Source organism: Salvelinus alpinus, chromosome 17, assembly GCF_045679555.1.
Source record: "Salvelinus alpinus chromosome 17, SLU_Salpinus.1, whole genome shotgun sequence".
Classification (NCBI taxonomy): domain Eukaryota; kingdom Metazoa; phylum Chordata; class Actinopteri; order Salmoniformes; family Salmonidae; genus Salvelinus; species Salvelinus alpinus.
The window spans coordinates 42,821,016-42,839,406 of NC_092102.1; the positions used below are offsets into that span (position 1 = coordinate 42,821,016).

The 18,391-nt window shown below is 44.2% G+C and overlaps 1 protein-coding gene across 3 annotated transcripts in view; it reads right to left on the reverse strand.

The window, feature by feature from the left end:
• The window catches only part of LOC139542967 (plexin A3-like), a 174,115-nt gene that overhangs the window by 50,444 nt on the left and 105,280 nt on the right, over positions 1-18,391 (reverse strand). For all 3 annotated transcript variants that reach the window (XM_071348993.1, XM_071348994.1, XM_071348992.1), the window contains exon 10: positions 15,163-15,363. In XM_071348993.1, the coding sequence (XP_071205094.1) occupies positions 15,163-15,363 (201 nt within the window). The remainder of the gene's footprint in view (positions 1-15,162; positions 15,364-18,391) is intronic.

An 18,391-nucleotide genomic window follows, 5' to 3' on the forward strand; every position in this document is an offset into this window, starting at 1 on the left:
TTTTATATTGTTCAGTTCAAATTCAACCCAAAGAAATGTCAGCATTTTCATACATTTCTGCATTTCCTGCACTCATTTGAGATCATTTCCAAACTGCCACGTAGGGCTACACGATATGGGCAAACAATCTAGGACTTATTTTTAACCAAATGATGCAACTGCGATTTGACTTGTGATTTAGAGAAAAACCCTTGGGTGAACTGTTGGAATCATGGAAATATAATGATTATTCTAATTCTAGAGTTAGAATATAATAGTGGACACTTTCAATACAGTGTTGTTTGACATGACAACGAATGAGATGCCAGGGAGGAGTTATTGTGACAGGGTAGGAACCAAAGTGTTTCCTAGGGGATTCTATAATCTTTGGCTACATTGAAGGTTTTCTCTTTGCTACTTCATGTAGCTAACATATTCATGCTTCACGTATTCCTCTTTGATTTAGAAGATACTGTTGCACAAACAACAAGCTGATTTAGGTCTACACCATCACTGGTATTATCAGGCTGTATAGCTAGTTACGTTTGCTCTGACAGTACATTTATTAACTAGCGATTAGCATTAGTGGCTAACACGATTTAGGCCCAACTTGCTAAAAGAAGACAAACTAGCCATTTGCAGATGTAAGAAACTATAGAACGCTATTGGATTTATATTAAGAACCAAAGTGAAAACAGCATTGTCATCATCAATATTGTAGCTTGTGCTGCATTGACCATGCAGACTCAACGCAAGTGTCTCGTCGTCAAACAGCAACAAATGCGCTCTTTGAGTGAAAGGGGGGCGGGGCTAGGTCTGTGTGGAAAGTGGCATGGAAAAATAAAGTGGAGAGAGATGACTCTAAGTAGCGAAGTAAACTATAAAAATAGACGTTACACATGGAATATCACATTTAACAAATAAAACATTCAAATACCGTCATAGAAAGTAAAGTAAAAACCCAAACCGGTCCGTGCATCAATACCAGTACATTGTAAAATACGGTATACCTCCCAGCCCAATACCTAACTTTTATCCATCCATACCTCACCTTTATCCATCTATAACCTCACCTTTATCCAGCCATACCTCACCTTTATCCAGCCATACCTCACCTTTATGGTTGGATAAAGGTGAGGTATGGATGGATAAAGGTGAGGTATGTCTGGATACAGGTGAGGTTTGGCTGGATAAAGGTGAGTTGGTTCTGAGGTTACCTCACCTTTATCCAGCCATACCTCACCTTTATCCAGCCATACCTCACCTTTATCCAGCCATACCTCACCTTTATCCAGCCATACCTCACCTAAATATATCAGAGCTGAGTAAACAACCAGCACCTCCTAATTCCTCATCAGTCCAGGGACATCGGCTGTGTTGTGTGTAAGTGTGTGTGTGCGCACATGCCTGTGTGTGTCTGTGCACACACGTGCATGTGTGTGTGCATGCGTGTGTGTGTTAGTGAGTGTGAAAGTTTAAATCTTTGTGCAGCTGTCCTGGGAAATATCTGGGAGCAAGTCAAGCAGGGAATGCACCAGTGTGGGTGCCGAAAGCCTGAACTGAACCTGTTCACACCAGGCTCCAAATGTTATTACATCTATATAGGCTAAACTGAACCTGTTCACACCAGGGTCCAAATGTCCTTACATCTCTATAGGGTCCAGTTGGTTCTGGGGTTACATCTCTATAGGGTCCAGTTGCTACTGGGGTTACATCTCTATAGGGTCCAGTTGGTTCTGGGGTTACATCTCTATAGGGTCCAGTTGGTTCTGGAGTTACATCTCTATAGGGTCCAGTTGCTACTGGGGTTACATCTCTATAGGGTCCAGTTGGTACTGGGGTTACATCTCTATAGGGTCCAGTTGGTACTGGGGTTACATTTCTATAGGGCCCAGTTGGTACTGGGGTTACATCTCTATAGGGTCCAGTTGGTACTGGGGTTACATCTCTATAGGGTCCAGTTGGTTCTGAGGTTGCATCTCTATAGGGCCCAGTTGGTTCTGAGGTTACATCTCTATAGGGTCCAGTTGGTACTGGGGTTACATCTCTATAGGGTCCAGTTGGTACTGGGGTTACATCTCTATAGGGTCCAGTTGGTTCTGAGGTTGCATCTCTATAGGGCCCAGTTGGTTCTGAGGTTACATCTCTATAGGGTCCAGTTGGTTCTGAGGTTGCATCTCTATAGGGCCCAGTTGGTTCTGAGGTTACATCTCTATAGGGTCCAGTTGGTACTGGGGTTACATCTCTATAGGGCCCAGTTGGTTCTGAGGTTACATCTCTATAGGGTCCAGTTGGTACTGGGGTTACATCTCTATAGGGTCCAGTTGGTTCTGAGGTTACATCTCTATAGGGTCCAGTTGGTTCTGGGGTTACATCTCTATAGGGTCCAGTTGGTACTGGGGTTACATCTCTATAGGGTACAGTTGGTACTGGGGTTACATCTCTATAGGGCCCAGTTGGTACTGGGGTTACATCTCTATAGGGTCCTGTTGGTACTGGGGTTACATCTCTATAGGGCCCAGTTGGTTCTGAGGTTACATCTCTATAGGGTCCAGTTGGTTCTGGGGTTACATCTCTATAGGGTCCAGTTGGTTCTGAGGTTACATCTCTATAGGGCCCAGTTGGTTCTGAGGTTACATCTCTATAGGGTCCAGTTGGTACTGAGGTTACATCTCTATAGGGTCCAGTTGGTACTGGGGGCACTAGTCCAGGTAGCCTAGTGGTTAGAACTTTGGACTAGTAACCTAAAGGTTTGCAAGATCAAATCCCCGAACTGACAAGGTAAAAAATCTGTCGTTTTGCCCCTGAACAAGGCAGTTAACCCACTGTTCCTAGGCCGTCATTGAAAATAAGAATTTGTTCTTAACTGACTTGCCTAGGTAAATAAAGGTTAAATAAATAATTGAGGTAAATTATGGATCAGCAGCTTCCTGGGCAGGGCCACTGAATTAACTTCCCCCAATCATATCGTTTCACTGTGTCACACTACAAAAACAAAACTCAACTTGAGACCATCCTCACTTCCATCCACCAAACAAACATATAAACTACAGTTAACCTTTTGCGGTCTTGTTTTTCAGCCATTAATCGGAAATGCCTTATTTAGTAACAGCATTTTGTGAAATGGTTTTAGAAGGCCAGCGATGTTCTTCACAGTCCAATGAGGTGTCAATAGGTAAACCAAATCCGGTAGGTGAGTTAATGGCAGTATTCAAATCCTTGTCGGGTTCAGAAACAAAACAGTATACAGGTTGTTGTCATGCCCTCTTCCCAAGGCCCTGATAATGACATCCACAGGAGAGCCATACAGTGTATTTTTGGAGGTAATATAATGTACAGTATTTCTGGAGGTAACATCATGTATTTCTGGAGGTAACAAAGTATTTCTGGAGGTAGTATAATGTATTTCTGGAGGTAACAAAGTATTTCTGGAGGTAGTATAATGTATTTCTGGAGGTAGTATAATGTATTTCTGGAGATAGTATAATGTATTTCTGGAGGTAACAAAGTATTTCTGGAGGTAGTATAATGTATTTCTGGAGGTAGTATAATGTATTTCTGGAGGTAGTATAATGTATTTCTGGAGATAGTATAATGTATTTCTGGAGGTAACAAAGTATTTCTGGAGGTAGTATAATGTATTTCTGGAGATAGTATAATGTATTTCTGGAGGTAGTATAATGTATTTCTGGAGGTAGTATAATGTATTTCTGGAGGTAGTATAATGTATTTCTGGAGGTAACAAAGTATTTCTGGAGGTAGTATAATGTATTTCTGGAGGTAGTATAATGTATTTCTGGAGGTAACATCATGTATTTCTGGAGGTAGTATAATGTATTTCTGGAGGTAACAAAGTATTTCTGGAAGTAGCAATGTATTTCTGGAGGTAACATAATGTACTTCTGGAAGTAGCAATGTATTTCTGGAGGTAATATAATGTATTTTCTAGCCTTCTTCTTTTTCAAGTGAAAGGCAGGCAGCTTTGAGGAGATTAGTGGTTGTGTGTAAACGGGGGGAAGCTTTTGTGTTGGGCCATACAATGCAGCTTATCTCTGCCAGTCGTGAATTGATTTTCCTCAGGCCATGGTTCCACTGGGTCTGAAACTAGCAAGTGGAGACAAACTGGCCTGGTTCTGTCAGACATGTCTCTGGGCTGCAGGCGAGGCAAGGCGAGGCAGTGAGGTAATCTTACTTTTAAAAAAACAAACCCATCACTGGATAGAAAAAAAACCATTTGAAACTAGCGCTACCCTTTAAGACTTATCCTTAGCTCTTAATGGAAACAACAGTTATAGCTGAACAAATGGATTGATAGAGTGACAGTGACCAGAAGGAATAGCTTCCATTTGTTCAGATATAACTGTAAATTGTGAAGTGTCTGTTGAAGGGACCCATATGAAAGATACACATATTGTAACCAAGTTCATTTTTATTGTAGGTATTACTATGTTTCAAAGATGATGGGTTTGGAGAATATTTTTCTTAAATAATTAGTGTTTATTCAGAATAAACTAATAAAGATTAAATTACACTCTGGCAAGGATCAGCTGTAGTTCTCTGCAGCAGTTTAACCATCTGTCAAACATTTTTATTTTACCTTTATTTAACCTGGCAAGTTAGTTAAGAACAAATTCTTATTTTCAATGAAGGCCTAGGAACAGAGGGTTAACTGCCTTGTTCAGGGGCAGAGCGACAGATTTTTACCTTCGATCTTGCAACCTTTCGGTTACTAGTCCAACATTCTAACCACTAGGCTACCTGCCGCCCTGAAATGAAGAGAAAAAAATACTGCACCGTAAGTTGAGGATGCAGTTCAGGGTTTCCACCCCCACCCCGGGTGCACGTTTTGGTTTTTGCCCAGGACAGAGTTTGAGAAAAACCTTGGTGTAGACTATGACTAGTAGAATTGGCTGTGTCGTCAATGCTGGCTCCTTCTGGTGACAGAGTGAAAATCATTTTCCCTTAATGATGAAGGCTTTCCTGTTTAATTTAATTAAGTTTCAAAATTCTACCGACTTCAGCAAAATTACCTTTGAATAAGGGCCTTTTTCCTTCTTAAACATACACCGTAATGAACAGCGAGTCCATATTAGTGAACATAAATTATATTTTCTGCAAACCACACTTAATTTCATCATTGTGATTACCGCACTAGGAAAATATGTACTGTATGCTGCATCCTGGTGGCAGATTTAAGGTCAGACTAGCTTGATTAAAGAAACAGATAGGGTCATCTGGAATGGTCTTATTAGGCATGAAGGATTACGGCTGGTTCAGAGCTCACTCCATAAACATAGAATATATCAATTGCATGTTGAGGCCATGGTTGAATTCGTGCCATCATATTTGAGGTAAGTGCATTAACCCGAGAACACCAAAGCATACTTTTCACATGATGACACTGAAACATTCTCTGTAGATTACTTTGGGAGTCTAAAAAGTGTTCAGAGCAGGCATAACTAATGCACTGATTTCTCAATTAGGGGAATGCAGCGGCGACTCTCTCCCTTTCCATTGCTGGTGCTTAAAGCAAAACTAACAGGATGAAACAGGCTCATAATTCATGCTATTGATAGCTAGATCACACCCTTTAGAGGACAATTTATTCCTCCAGAGCCCACCTGCTACAGAACCCACCTGCTACAGAACCCACCTGCTACAGAGCCCACCTGCTACAGAACCCACCCGCTACAGAGCCCACCCGCTACAGAGCCCACCTGCTACAGAGCCCACCTGCAACAGAGCCCGCCTGCTACAGAACCCACCTGCTACAGAACCCACCTGCTACAGAACCCATCTGCTACAGAACCCACCTGCTACAGAGCCCGCCTGCTACAGAGCCCACCTGCTACAGAGCCCACCTGCTACAGAGCCCACCTACTACAGAACCCACCTGCTACAGAACCCACCTGCTACAGAGCTCACCTGCTACAGAGCCCACCTGCTACAGAGCCTCACAGGCACAGTATCTATGACCACAGAGACTGACGAGGATGAAAATATGCAACAATCACAAGAAAGAGGGTAAATACCATAGAATTATAATGACTATTCTATGAGGAAAAAAGTGCAGAGGTGATGTTGGAGCATAAAAAACTACCTCAAAGATTTATCATAAACAGCAACATATATCGGTGCTTCAGAGTGGCGCAGCGGTCTAAGGCACTGCATCTCAGTGCTAGAGGCGTCCCTACAGACACTCTGGTTAGATTCCAGGCTGTATCACTGCCGGCTGTAATTGGGAGTCCCATAGGGCGGCGCACAATTGTCCCAGCGTCATCTGGCTGTCATTGTAAATAAGAATTTGTTCTTAACTGACTTGCCTAGTTAAATGAAGGTTAAATGAATAAATATATAATATCATCCCCTAATTGATGTAAAATTTAGCATTTTTTAAATTGACAATGAGGTGACATGTTCACAGTATCATTAACATGTACGTTGGTTCATGGTAAATCTTTGCCATTAGCGGGGCCTTTGGTGTCAAGAGCAGGGCAGGTCCTTTCGAGACCTGGCAAGTATGTTCCACTGAGAAACACCAAAGACGTTGGTAGTCTGATTGGGCACTTGATGAGAATAATAGAATAATGAGGGCATGCTGGTTCAGAAAGCCTGAAAAATAACATGTAAGTGTTTTTTATTCAAAAGCTTTGCTACCATGGTTCGGAAATAATGATGTTCTTTGTGAGAGCACTTTCCATCAAGAGGGTAGTGCAAAACTCGTTGTGCAAAAGGCCTTTACGCTACGTTTCCTGGGTAACACTGCCAATGCCTGTCGCTATGGGGTCAGCAGGGCTTAGCAACACTTACATCCGTGGATTAATTTGGGACTATTTTAATCTTTTGATACAAAAGATGAAAAGTCCCATGTATTAAGATTCAGCCTATCAAAGTTATACGTGTGCCATGTTTAATCTGCAACGTAAAGCATGCTGTCAAACAAAAATGCATAAAATGCACAAAAGCCCTTTACACTACCAAAGCAAATGCTTATTGAGTTTCAAAGACCCTGATTTATCATTTATTTGAAAGGCAAGTGTGTATATGTGTGGGGGGGTGTATCATACTGATTTATTCCAGCTATGGCAGCACATTGCTGATGTCTGCAGTAAAATCAAGCGGGAAGAAACAAGCAGGCGTGCGTCTGAGCTGATTACAGTCCGTGGTATGCCTTTTGAAATGATACCCGTACATATCGTACAGTTGGGGAACGTAATTTATGGGTTGATGTGGATCAGCATGAATTATCATATAGAGTTGTCTAATCTGTATGTATGCGCACCTTAGAAAAAGGTACTGTATTTCTCTTTGGATGCAGGGGGCATGTGGGTCATGCATGATGCACCTGCTGCATTAGAACTGAAATGACATGTGTCCAACCACACCAGGAGTAAACCAGTAGTATAGCTTAGTTGAATGTGGAAAGAGGATGTATTTGACTTCAGGCTGTATTTGGGCAGAGAGACAGGGAAGAGTCGTAATGTGGAAAGAGGATGTATTTGACTTCAGGCTGTATTTGGGCAGAGAGACAGGGAAGAGTCGTAATGTGGAAAGAGGATGTATTTGACTTCAGGCTGTATTTGGGCAGAGACAGGGCACAACCTTGTGTTGTATTTGTGCAGGATGTGATGTCAGACCCATGTGTTGTTCTCCTCTGTCTATTGGTCTGCCTCTCTGTCTGCAAACTGCTGTCTGTCTGCAAACTGAGGGCAAACTGCTGTTATCTGTCTGCATCACTGACCCAGGGCTTCTCTAGATCTATGGCATGGACATCTTTCACATGCTGAACTGCACATCACAGATCAGGGGTCAACTTCACATACAGCAGTCCTGAAAATAGACAAACACACAGCAACGTGGACATACGGGCCTCACAGCTAGTTTCTTTGGTTAATGGCAGTTCTATGTACCAGGGTTGGGTTCAATTCAAATTGAAGGGAGTCAATTCAGGAAGTGATTTGAATAAACAATTCTGAAATGTAATAACTTTTCAAATAAATAGCTTGCACTTTCAGTTTATTGACAAGTCATTGAAAATAAATGCAATTTTTTCGATTATTGAATTTTAATTTTTGTTAACCTGCTATATTTGGTATATTTTTAAACGTATTTAGCAGTCTATAAATGTATATCACTGCGAGACTGACAGAGCAGCTGTCTCAGGATGAGAAAGGCCAGGCAGTGGGAAACTTGATGAAGGTGACGTGAGACGGGAGGGAGGCTTGTTTGTCCAATACAACGCCCCCTCTCTCCCAGGGAGGGGCCCTGATTGGAAGAGGAGATCGTTGCAAGGATAAGAGACCTGATAAGAGAACAGTTATGAGGCAGTGAAGGAATAATATGAGCGGCCATGTGTTTAGGTCTCATGGGAAGAATCTGAGTTAGTTCCACTCAGAGAACATTTTTCATCACCAAGCAGAGGCCAGTCTCACTTAGTTTACCGGTAAGCATTACAATCCCTACAGTAACAGATATTAAAGAAAAATCTGAAAGTGAAAGCAAATCAAACTGCAACAGGCTAGAGTTGCCCTGTCTGGTAAAACACACTGTCACAGCTGGTGAACATGTTCAACATATGCTTAACCTAACTAACCCCCATCACAGAACAGGCGCCATGAGGACACAAGTGCTGACTGATATCTGAACGTTCTCAGCAAGGGGCAGAGTAAACAGGAGATGAAATTGATTGATTCAGCATTGCCTATCTGAGTACACTCACAATTGCATTAGCATGGACCCCATGGCCTTAAAGTCACCTGGCTACAGCACTGTGGGAATGAAGCTGCGCCACTCGTCTTGACGGCAAATTGATTGATGGCTGTTGCCTTGAGTGTTTGGGGGTGGGGGGGGGGGGGGGCAGCACACACACCAGGGACTGAGTCTAATCTGCGGCATGTCTTTACTATGGCTAAATTACTATTCAGGAGAGATCCATCAGTTGAGGGCTGAGAGACAGGGACGGGGGGGATGATGTGGCCCGCTGTGTCACAGGTAATCACACCATCTATTCATCTAAACATCCCATTCAAACAAAGAGAGAGGAGAGAGGGGGGTGGAGAAAGAAAGACAGAGAGATACATAGGGGGGAGGGGTGTAGGTACCATTCAACATGGGGGAGGGGAGTCAGTTGGGGAGGGGCATCAGTGGGGGAAGGTCTAAGTAAAATAAAACATCGATCTCAAGGTGGGGTTTCTCTTTTCTGTCAGACCGAGATGAGGCAGGGGAGTGTTTTTATATTTATTTCACCTTTATTTAACCAGGTAGGCTAGTTGAGAACAAGTTCTCATTTGCAACTGCGACCTGGCCAAGATAAAGCAAAGCAGTGAGACACATACAACAACACAGTGTTACACATGGAATAAACAAAACAAACAGTCAATAATACAGTAGAAAAACAATGTGAGCAAATGAGGTGAGATAAGGGAGGTAAAGGCAAAAAAAAGGCCATGGTGGCGAGGTAAATACAATATAGCAAGTAAAACACTGGAATGGTAGATTTGCAGTGGAAGAATGTGCAAAGTAGAAATATAAATAATGGGGTGCAAAGGAGCAAAATAAAAAAAATACAGTAGGGGAAGAGGTAGTTTGGGCTAAATTATAGATGGGCTATGTACAGGTGCAGTAATCTGTGAGCTGCTCTGACAGCTGGTGCTTAAAGCTAGTGAGGGAGATAAGTGTTTCCAGCTTCAGAGATTTTTGCAGTTCGTTCCAGTCATTGGCAGCAGAGAACTGGAAGGAAAGACGACCAAAGGAGGAATTTGCTTTGGGGGTGACCTGCTGGAGCGCGTGCTACGAGTGGGTGCTGCTATGGTGACCAGTGAGCTGAGATAAGGCGGGGCTTTACCTAGCATAGACTTGTAGATAACCTGTAGCCAGCGGGTTTGGCGACGAGTATGAAGCGAGGGCCAACCAACGAGAGCGTACAGGTCGCAATGGTGGGTAGTGTATGGGGCTTTGGTGACAAAATGGATGGCACTGTGATAGACTGCATCCAGTTTGTTGAGTAGAGTGTTGGAGGCTATTTTATAGATGACATCACCGAAGTCGAGGATCGGTAGGATGGTCAGTTTTACGAGGGTATGTTTGGCAGCATGAGTGAAGGATGCTTTGTTGCGATATAGGAAGCTGATTCTAGATTTAATTTTGGACTGGAGATGCTTAATGTGAGTCTGGAAGGAGAGTTTACAGTCTAACCAGACACCTAGGTATTTGTAGTTGTCCACGTATTCTAAGTCAGAGCCGTCCAGAGTAGTGATGCTGGACGGGCGAGCAGGTGCGGGCAGTGATCAGTTGAATAGCATGCATTTAGTTTTACTTGCGTTTAAGAGCAGTTGGAGGCCACGGAAGGAGAGTTGTATGGCATTGAAGCTCATCTGGAGGTTAGTTAACACATTTACATTACATTTAAGTCATTTAGCAGACGCTCTTATCCAGACACAGTGTCCAAAGAGGGGCCAGAAGTATACAGAATGGTGTTGTCTGCGTAGAGGTGTATCAGAGAATCACCAGCAGTAAGAGCAACATCATTGATGTATACAGAGAAGAGAGTCGGCCCGAGGATTGAACCCTGTGGAACCCCATAGAGACTGCCAGAGGTCCGGACAACAGGCCCTCCGATTTGACACACTGAACTCTATCAGAGAAGTAGTTGGTAAACCAGGCGAGGCAATCATTTGAGAAACCAAGGCTGTCGAGTCTGCCAATAAGAAAGTGGTGATTGACAGAGTCGAAAGCCTTGGCCAGGTCGATGAATATGGCTGCGCAGTAATGTCTCTTATCGATGGCGGTTATGATGTCGTTTAGGACCTTGAGCGTGGCTGAGGTGCACCCATGACCAGCTCTGAAACCAGATTGCATAGCGGAGAAGGTACGGTGGGATTCGAAATGGTTGGTAATCTGTTTGTTAACTTGGCTTTCGAAGACCTTAGAAAGACAGGGTAGGATAGATATAGGTCTGTAGCAGTTTGGGTCTAGAGTATCACCCCCTTTGAAGAGGGGGATGACCGTGGCAGCTTTCCAATCTTTGCGAATCTCAGACGATAAGAAAGAGAGGTTGAACAGGCTAGTAATAGGGGTTGCAACAATTTCGGCAGATCATTTTAGAAAGAGAGGGTCCAGACTGTCTAGCACGGTTGATTTGTAGGGATCCAGATTTTAGAGCTCTTTCAGAACATCAGCTATCTGGATTTGGGTGTTGGAGAAATGGTGGGGGCTTTGGCGGGTTGCTGTGGAGGGTGCCGGGCAGTTGACCGGGGTAGGGGTAGCCAGGTGGAAAGCATGGCCAGCCGTAGAGAAATGCTTATTGAAATTCTCAATTATAGTGGATTTATCGGTGGTAACAGTGTTTCCTAGCCTCAGAGCAGTGGGCAGCTGGGAGGAGGTGCTCTTATTCTCCATGGACTTTACAGTGTCCCAGAACTTTTTGGAGTTAGGATCTACAGGATGCACATTTCTATTTGAAATAGCTAGCCTTGGCTTTCCTAACTGCCTGTGTATATTTGTTCTTAACTTCCCTGAAAAGTTGCATATCACGGGGGCTATATGATGCTAATGCGGAACGCCACAGGATGTTTTTGTGCTGGTCAAGGGCAGTCAGGTCTGGAGTGAACCAAGGACTATATCTATTCCTAGTTGTACATTTTTTGAATGGGGCATGCTTATTTAAGATGGTGAGGAAGGCACTTTTAAAGAATAGCCAGGCATTATCTACTGACGGGATGAGGTCAATGTCATTCCAGGATACCCCGGCCAGGTCGATTAGAAAGGCCTGCTCGCAGAAGTGTTTTAGGGAGCGTTTGACAGTGATGAGGGGTGGTCGTTTGGTCGCAGACCCATTACGGATGCAGGCAATGAGTCAGTGATCGCTGAGATCTTGATTGAAAACAGCAGAGGTGTATTTGGAGGGCGAGTTAGTTAGGATGACATCTATGAGGGTGCCCGTGTTTACGGATTTGGAGTTGTACCTGGTAGGTGAATTGATCATTTGTGTGAGATTGAGGGCATCAAGCTTAGATTGTAGGATGTAGCACGAGCTCACCTAGTAGCACAAGCTCAGAAGATAGATGGGGGGCAATCAATTCACATATGGTATCGAGGGCACAGCTGGGGGCAGAGGGAGGTCTATAGCAAGCGGCAACAGTGAGAGACTTGTTTCTGGAAAGGTGAATTTTTAGAAGTCGAAGCTCGATAATTGTTTGGGTACAGACTTGAATAGTAATACTGAACTCTGCAGGCTATCTTTGCAGTAGATTGCAACACCGCCCCCTTTGGCAGTTCTATCTTGGCGGATAATGTTATAGTTAGCGATGGAGATTTCAGGGTTTTTGGTGGTCTTCCTGAGCCAGGATTCAGACACGGCTAAGACATCCGGGTTGGCAGAGTGTGCTAAAGCAGTGAGTAAAACAAACTTAGGAAGGAGGCTTCTAATGTTAACATGCATGAAACCAAGGCTTTTACGGTTACAGAAGTCAACAAATGAGAGGACCTGGGGAGTGGGAGTGAAGCTAGGCACTGCAGGACCTGGATTAACCTCTACATCACCAGAGGAACAGAGGAGAAGTAGGATAAGGGTACGGCTAAATGCTATACGAACTGGCCGTCTAGCACGTTCGTAACAGAGAGTAAAAGGAGCAGGTTTCTGGGCTCGATAGCATAGATTCAAGGCATAATGTACAGACAAAGGTAAGGTAGGATGTGAGTAAATTGGAGGTAAACCTAGGCATTGAGTAATGATGAGAGAGATATAGTCTCTAGAGACGTTTAAACCAGGTGATATCATCGCATATGTAGGAGGCGGAACAACATGGTTGGTTAAGGCATATTGAGGAGGGCTAGAGGCTCTACAGTGAAATAAGACAGTAATCACTAACCAGGACAGTAATGGACGAGGCATATTGATATTAGAGAGAGGCATGCGTAGCCAAGTGAACATATGGCTCCAGTGAGTGGTTGGGCTGACTGGAGACACGGCGATTCAGACAGTTAGCAGGCCGATGCTAACAAGCTAACAGTTAGTAGGCCGGGGCTAAACAAGCTAGCAGTTAGCAGACCGGATTAGCAAGCAGTTAGCAGGGGCTAGCAGTTAGCAGACCGGGGCAGGCAAGCTAGCAGTTAGCAGATCAGGGCTAGCAAGTTAGCCTTTGGGGGACGTCGCGATGGGGGTAAGTCTGTTTTTGCCTCTTCGTGCGGTGACGTCGATAGACCAGTCGTGGAAATAGTAGTGTTCCAGGTAGCTCTAGGTAGCTAGCAGGCCTAGCAGGTTAGCAGAATGGGCCTTCAGCGGGCGTCGCGCTTGAGGGGCCTGTTGGAGTCCTCGGGCAGATTATGTGGGTATTCCAGTCGTAGAGGATGGGCGGGGTTCTGTACCGGCAGTGTGAGGGAGGCCTAACATTTACAGTTAACGTTGTATATTCAAGGTTTTATTTTCTCAATAGCTGTGTAGACAATGATTAGTTTACACTGGGGTCTTCAAACGATCCCCCATGGAGATCCAGTGTGAATGCTTGTTCACTCTGGTTATCAAGGTGAAATATAGACACACATTGGCATGCACAGTGGGTAGACAGCAGTAGCAGCATATAGCTGTCTACATGAAGAGTATTAGCCTATCCCTGTGCGTGATAAACAACTTCAAATGTTTATCTGTAGGTGAAGTGATTAAAGCACCCATCTATTTATGCTGATTGCCTCACAATATTCATAGAGATGTCTCATTGTTTACACAGCATCAGCGGTTCAATGCCTTGAACAATCCAAACCCCAATGCCCAATGCTCTAACCTTTGGGCACTCAGTTAATGGTCTACCACAAAACTACTTTTCAATTTCATTTTAAATGCATAGCCGGAGCGTGGGGCAGGGCGGGTGTCAGAGACAGAAAGAATAATGACACGGAGGAAGTGAGTGATAGCGGATAGAAGGACGACAGTCGCTCTCCGTGGCAGGGTCCTTCCGAAGGCCTTCACTATGTAGCGCACCCAGCAGCATGTGTCGGCCAGGGAAAGTACAACAATCAATCCTAACCTGACCCATTGAGGTGTGTGTGCCGGAGACGTGATCCTCATTATTAAATTGCCACGGGACATCAATTGTCCTGTCGAAGGAAGGCGGCCCACAGCCTGAGCTTTGATCTGCAGGGGTTAGGGGGGTTAGAGGGGACACACTCCGTGGCAGAGGCCTGGTCATTTTCCTACCCTCCTACCCCAGGAACACTCCGGCCCATCCACCCACACCACATTCCCTTTCCATGGTGTTGCATTGTCCACGCAAATGAAGAGTCACATCCTGTGACTGGCTAATTGTTTTACAAGATTCCCTGGGGTTACCATGTCAACCAGATGGGTCACAGAGGGCAGCCGTCTGTGACATCACTATGAGACAGAGGGAGAGAGAAAGAGAGGGAGAAAGAGAGAGGGAATAGGAGAGAGGGGGGAAGAGACAGAGGGAGAGAGAAAGAGAGGGAATAGGAGAGAGAGGGAGGAAGAGAGAGGGAGGAAGAGAGAGGGAGAGAGAAAGAGAGGGAGAAAGAGAGAGGGAATAGGAGAGAGAGGGAATAGGAGAGAGAGGGAGAGAGAAAGAGAGGGAGAAAGAGAGAGAGGGAATAGGAGAGAGAGGGAGGAAGAGACAGAGATAGATAGAAAGAGGGTGCTACAGAGTGAGAGAGAGAGAGATAGGGGGAGAGAGGAGACTCAATGTCAGCTCTTTGACATGCCACATGTTTCACTGGGATTGAGAAAACAAGTTTAATGCTCTGAATTGATGTCTTTGCTGATTTTGCGGATAAAGTATTTTTTTCTGATCAGTGACTCAATGAAAAGTCACCTTGATTTCTTCTGCATATTATTTCCATGAGAGAGAGCAAGAGAGGAAGGGGGTAGGGAGAGGGGGGAGGGAGGGTGAGGGGTTAGAGGGAGGGGGAGGGAGAGAGGGGCAAAGCAAGAGGGGAGAGGGCAGGGAGAGAGGGGAGAGGGGGGGGCATTCTCTGTCTCTATACCAGTATTAGTATAGGACCTGTAGAAAACTACTTCAACAGATCAGTATATGATCAGCATAATAGTACAAAAGTACTTATTGAGCTTTTACCTTGCACCAAGATCCCAAACCCAACAAAAATACACAAGATATTTTACAGTAAATACTGTATAAACACATTCAGTGCAGTCATGTTAATAGTCCAGGTACTCACAGAGGTGTTCTGGCACTGGATACAGGAGCTGTTGAAGCGTACAGCTGGGATGCGTTGCATCTTGCCCTGGATGTTAAACACACACTCATAGTTCTTCTGTCCAGACTGGGGCTGAGGAAGGTTCCGGGCTCGCAGCGTGATTGGACGAATGATCCCTGCAGGTACCAGAATGTCACTGGTGGGCAGGATCTGGGGACAGCCCTGAAAATCAACAATCACAAATAAAGTTACAAATTAACACTCTGCTAATTTTCTTTGCAAAGCCAAACCCATTACAATAAAACTGATTAATAAACATAATCATTAATTAAAACTTGGTCTACATAGCGAAGGAAGACGTATTGATTCCAGTTTATTGAGCGGTGAGCAGCAGTGAGTAATGTCCATTAGCAGCACTACTTCCACAACAGGGCAGAAGGACTCCTGTACAGACGCCATTAAACGTGGGAATAGCTTGAAACCAAAGCAAAAAAGAGGTTCAAATCCATATTACATCTCTGATTTGATGAGCCACAAGCTTCTCTGAAAATCACACTGATGAAGCGGGAAATTAATATCTTCCTTAATCCTGCATGTCTGCCTGTGCTAGTGAGGTGAGCACAGATCGAGAGCCCAGAGAGGGTCTAGGCATTTATCACAGGGATTCATATTGACATTGCAGGAAACAATGCATAAAGGATCTCGGAAGTCACAGGAAAGCCAGTATTGATGCAATGATTACAATCCGAGAAAATTGACGATGTGCGCATCCCCACCCGAGAAATACCACAGCAGCTTAATGACACCCTCTGTATTAAAGGATATTTAGAATAATCTGTTATCCATTCAGCACTGAACAATAATCAAGGAGGCTGTAAAAGTCTGCCAGGGTGGATGTGATAAATCAGAGGCCTTGTCTGGGCGGGCGTTGGCGGGCGGGCGGTGGTGGCGAGGAGGGCGGGCAGGGGTGGCGAGGAGGGTGAGGAGAAGCCTCTCTAGTCTGCAGGACAGACACACAGAGCGCCAGCCAACGCCTCGGTGAAAATGATGCAACTCCACAGCCCACACAGCCATAAATCTTGTGTCGGGCAAGTGATTTGTAAAGGTTTATATATATGGTGCATCAATAAATCTAATTTTCATACTCTGTGGATGAAGAGAAAGATTTACTTCCTGCAGGGAGGTGGTGGGGGTGGTGTTCTGACTTCAAATGAATCCGATTTATCAGCATAACCTCTAGCATAACCTCTAGCATAACCTCTAGCTCCACAGTGAGAACAGAAGGCTCCAGACTGGAGATGGTTAGCCTTTTGGAAATTATGAATGTCTCAGATTGCTTCTCACCGCTGCTCTGTCAATTGCCAGGTTGACATTCAAAACACCAAATAGATCCACCGATATCACATATGCCACATCGAGTCACCAGGGACCTAGCATCAACACCTGGTGTGCCAGAACATTCTAAATCATGTTCAGTGTGCATACATCATTGGCTATATGACTGCAAACACTTCTGAATAGCAAAACTTTCCCTGGTAACAGCCAAATACATTTGACCAAATTAGTACATTTTGGAAAAAGGGGGAAAAATGAGGAAAAACTAGCAACATTCTGGTAACCAGGTGATGCTGTACAGTAGCACATATCTGATGGGCTAAGGGCTACTATCTATCTGTAGAGAGCTCTATTCAATGGCTGACATATAAGTACGGTGGATCTGGTTACTCAGGGCCTGAGTGGATTTCATTGCTACCTACATCAGAGTAAAAGCAGCATGGGCCTTGAAGAGCATCACAGAGAGGCTTTGAGTGGCTGGCACATCAGAAACATCATGATTCATTTAACAGAGTAGTGCAGCAAGAGCAGTAACATATTTTAGGTGAGGACTCATGAAACTTAATGGGTTTTTCACCGTTTTCAATTATTTAAGTGGACACATTATAAAACCCAAAACTACTACTACAAAAACTAGTTTTATCAGAAAAGCATGAACGTGTGTGTGTAATTCAAAATGAATCATTACTTTGGTCATTCAAAATAAATGTAAGTATTCTCTAAGTCGTTACACACAGTGTTCTGGACAGAGGCATTTCTCGTGGTTTCTCTCAGTGGAGTTTGAACATTAATGAATTCCTCTGTATGCGTTTAACACACACATAACCCCAAGATGCCACCACCATTCATTCTCGTCTGCTAAATTTAATTAACAAGCTTTAATCGACTGCATACTAGGGGTGAAACAAGATAAGTGGTTTGTTTATCAGAAACGTTAGTGTGACATTTTAAAAAGCCCGGGGCAGGTAAGTGAGGTTTGTCATGATGAATTGGGACTCTTTCCACAAAGACAAGGAGAATACACTTCAAATAGACTGATTCATCAAATCAAATCAAATTTGATTTGTCACATGCCTAGTAAACAACAGGTGTAGACCAACAGTGAAATGCTTACTTACGGGTCCTTTTCCAACAATGCAGAGTTAAAGATAAAGATTAAAATAAAATAAATAAAGATAACACGATGCATCCGATGTGTGCTCTACTTGTAATGCTGGCTATGCTATGATACATGCCATGCAGTACATGTGACACTAATGCAGTAAGCCATGCAATGAAGGAGCAGTCCCTCCTCGGTGGTAGGCCGACAGATCTGTAACAGTATAGTCTCTGAGGCAGCTGTATATTCCCCCCTGAAGGGCCGTTCCCTGATGCTGATTAGCACCCCATTAGGGCGGCTCAGGCAGTTTACAGCCTGTTGACAGTGTTTCCATTAACCTTATTGTGCATATCCCAGTTATCACACAGCTAAGCACTTTTCTCTGTTGAAACATTAAAAGCCAGAGACGGGAGGGCGGTATAATTTTTCTCTCTCTGTCTCCCTCTCTCTTTTTCTCTCTCTGTCTCCCTCTCTCGTTCTCTGTCTCCCTCTCCATGTCTTTCTCTCTGTCTCTCTCTCCCTCCCTCTTCTTCTCTCTCAGTCTCTCTCTCCCTCTCTCTCTTTTTCACTCTCTGTTTCCCTCTCTCTCTCTCCCTCTCTTTCTCTTTCTCTCTCTCCCTCTCTTTCTCTCCCGCTCGCTCGCTCATTCTCTTTCTCTCCCTCTCCCTCTCGCTCACTCTCTGAGAGCAGAGTAAGCAGAAAAAAGGATCTGTTGCTGTTTTCATAAACATTTCTCCACCATTGCTTAGTCAATGTTCTTTCCCTATTCCATTTCTACTCTCTTAATCTCATTTACAGTCTCCGTCGCTGTAATCC